General features: G+C 38.9%; 1 protein-coding gene across 1 annotated transcript; it reads right to left on the reverse strand.

The window, feature by feature from the left end:
* Positions 1 to 1,456: 1,456 nt before the first annotated feature.
* Positions 1,457 to 1,888, reverse strand: LOC105621717. Its single transcript, XM_012203177.1, has one exon. The coding sequence runs from the start codon at positions 1,886 to 1,888 to the stop codon at positions 1,457 to 1,459; it is 432 nt and encodes a 143-aa protein (XP_012058567.1).
* Between the last annotated feature and the right edge of the window lie 818 nt (positions 1,889 to 2,706).

Raw genomic sequence — 2,706 nt, forward strand, 5'->3', positions numbered from 1 at the left:
GGAAATTTAATCGCCGTCGAAATGCGCAAACTCGAAGAAAAGTTCAACAAACCGATTTACGTGGGTATGTGTATACTCGACATATCGAAAGTCTGCGTGTACGAATTTCACCATGAATACCTGTCATCGATGTATCGCAATAAATGCAAGATCATGTACACTGACACGGACAGTCTCATTTACCATATAGAATGCAACGATGTTTACAAGAATATGAAACGCGATATCGCTAGATTCGACACGAGCGATTATCCGGCAGACAACGTATGGTATGCTTCTCCCGAACAAAAACCCGGCTTGATGAAGGATGAAAATAATGATGCGATAATGACCGAATTCGTTGAAACTGAGAGCGAAGATGTACGCGGTGAGAGTGGACGACAAGAAGGATACTAAAAAGGTGAAAAATGTAAAGAATAACGTCGTAGCGCGAACGATAACGTTCGATGATTACACGCAGTGTTTGAAGAGATCGAGATGACTCGCCATCAATCGTGTATACAACCTAAATTACATGAGGTGTACACGATATCCGAATCGAAAATCGCTTTGAGTTCATACGATGACAAACGATACGTCGTACCGGATTCGACGTTACCGTGGGGACATTAGCGGATACCTTTGTAATATATGTTACTATTATGAATTACTTATTATAATTTACATTTTTGTCACATTTATACAAGTATTATTAATTACATGTTTTTCTGTATTAGTATTACGATTATTATACTTTCATATAATACGTATCATATGTTTTTAACATTTATATATAGTTATATAGTTATATATACTAGTATTTCAATTTTACATTCTATGTATCCCATTTTTTTTATCATTTATGCATATTATTATTATGTACTACTATTATTTTAATTTACACGTAATGCATGTTTTTTTACATTTATATAAGTATTATTATTATGTTTTATATAGTACCATTTATTATATACTAATATTTTTCATTTCATGTATCATACATTTATGTATATTCCAAAACGAAGATGGAAAGGATAATAAAAAAATACGTTTATATATTTACATTGATATATTTTTATATATAGAAATAAAAATACACGAATCAAAATTTTGTCAAATGATATTGTTTTTGTACGATCGATCGAATCTCAGCTATTTGACGTACATCTTATCTTCTTTCCTACGCAGTACTTTCTCCACGAGATACACGTCCGAAGTATGAGTAGCGCGATGCAACTCATGCTCGTAAAACGCTCCAGTGACAGATTTTCCGCGATAATCCTTGAGTAGATAGGTTACGGAATTGAGCTGTATCTTAACGATTGTAAACACCTCGTCCAATTTGGTGTGTAACCCTTCTCAAAAATCGTCTTGTACTTGCTCACACGTATCGAATCGCCCACTTTAAATTTTGACGGACCAGCAATCTTTATCGCGCTGTACACCGTATCCAAGAGTCTTTCGGCGATCGCGGGAGTTACGTCAGGTCACATGCCGATAGTCCGATGCTTGCGCGCGTTGTAATCTGCACGAGACGCGGTAGCTTGCCGATCCACTTGTAATTGCCGTTGAGTGTAAACATCTTCCACATGTTGTTTTTGAGCGTGCGATTGAATCGCTCGATTACTGACGCTTTCAACGTCGAATACGTGGAATAGTGATTAACGTCGTGTTTTTTCAAAATTTTCTGCACATTGTAAAATTCCTTCCCCATATCCGTTTGTAAATTTTTCGGATATCTTCCACTCAGACGAATTATCTCAGCGATAGCATCAGTCGTTTCGCTTCCATCTTTGCTCTTGAGCAGTACGACCCACGCGTACTTGCTCAACACATCGATGAGTATGTAGTGGTGGCCTCTGTTGAAGCCTGAGTACGGACGCATCTCGACGATATCAGCCTGCCACATTTCGTATCCTCGAACTATGACGCGGAAAATTTCTTCTCGCCGGAGCATGCAATTCCTCGACGAATCGACGTCTCTCGGAGCTAATTTTTCTCTTTTTGCTGAATCTCTTTTTCATGATTAAACGCGTAATACACAGAGCAAAAGAATTTTTTTTTCTCACTGACATCACTCGTTTTGTCTATACGCGATTTAATTTATAATAAGACCGGCATCGAGAAGTTCCTCGATTATCAACAACATCTTGTTGTTGTGAGCGTTGTTGCTCGCTCGGTGCGAAACGTCGAGCACTCGTAGACGATCCATCAGCTCATTGGGATCGATCCAATGAGCACGTAATCGATTGCATTGTCGTTCAATATCATTGCGTGAAGTAATCCCTTTTAGGATTTCTTCTTCTGTTTCTTGGGTGTGATTGACATCAACGGCGCGATTATTACAACGGCGTATTTGTACTTGTATCCCCTATTGCTCAATAATCGGCCCTGTGATTGATGCTTGTGTTTGTGCGCGATCGTCGCTAGTAGCATGCTCTTGTACTTGTTCATATCGTCTTTCGTGTAGAGGAGATCGTCGGGAATTTTCTTGAAAAGCAACTCTAAAAACTAAAGGCCAGATCGTATCGTACACTATCGATAATTATGTTGTCCGCGTTATCCACATCAAAACGTTTATTGCCAAACATCAATCCATCCTTGTGTAAATAAACGCCGTACACATAATCTACATCACTCTTCTGTTTATCTCGCGTTTCGCTCAGGACAGCCTCGACGTATTTTTGACCCAGCAGATCCAAGCCAGCTCGTAATGCCCCTCGACCT

This window comes from Atta cephalotes (assembly GCF_000143395.1).
Source record: "Atta cephalotes unplaced genomic scaffold scaffold00036, whole genome shotgun sequence".
Classification (NCBI taxonomy): Eukaryota; Metazoa; Arthropoda; class Insecta; order Hymenoptera; family Formicidae; genus Atta; species Atta cephalotes.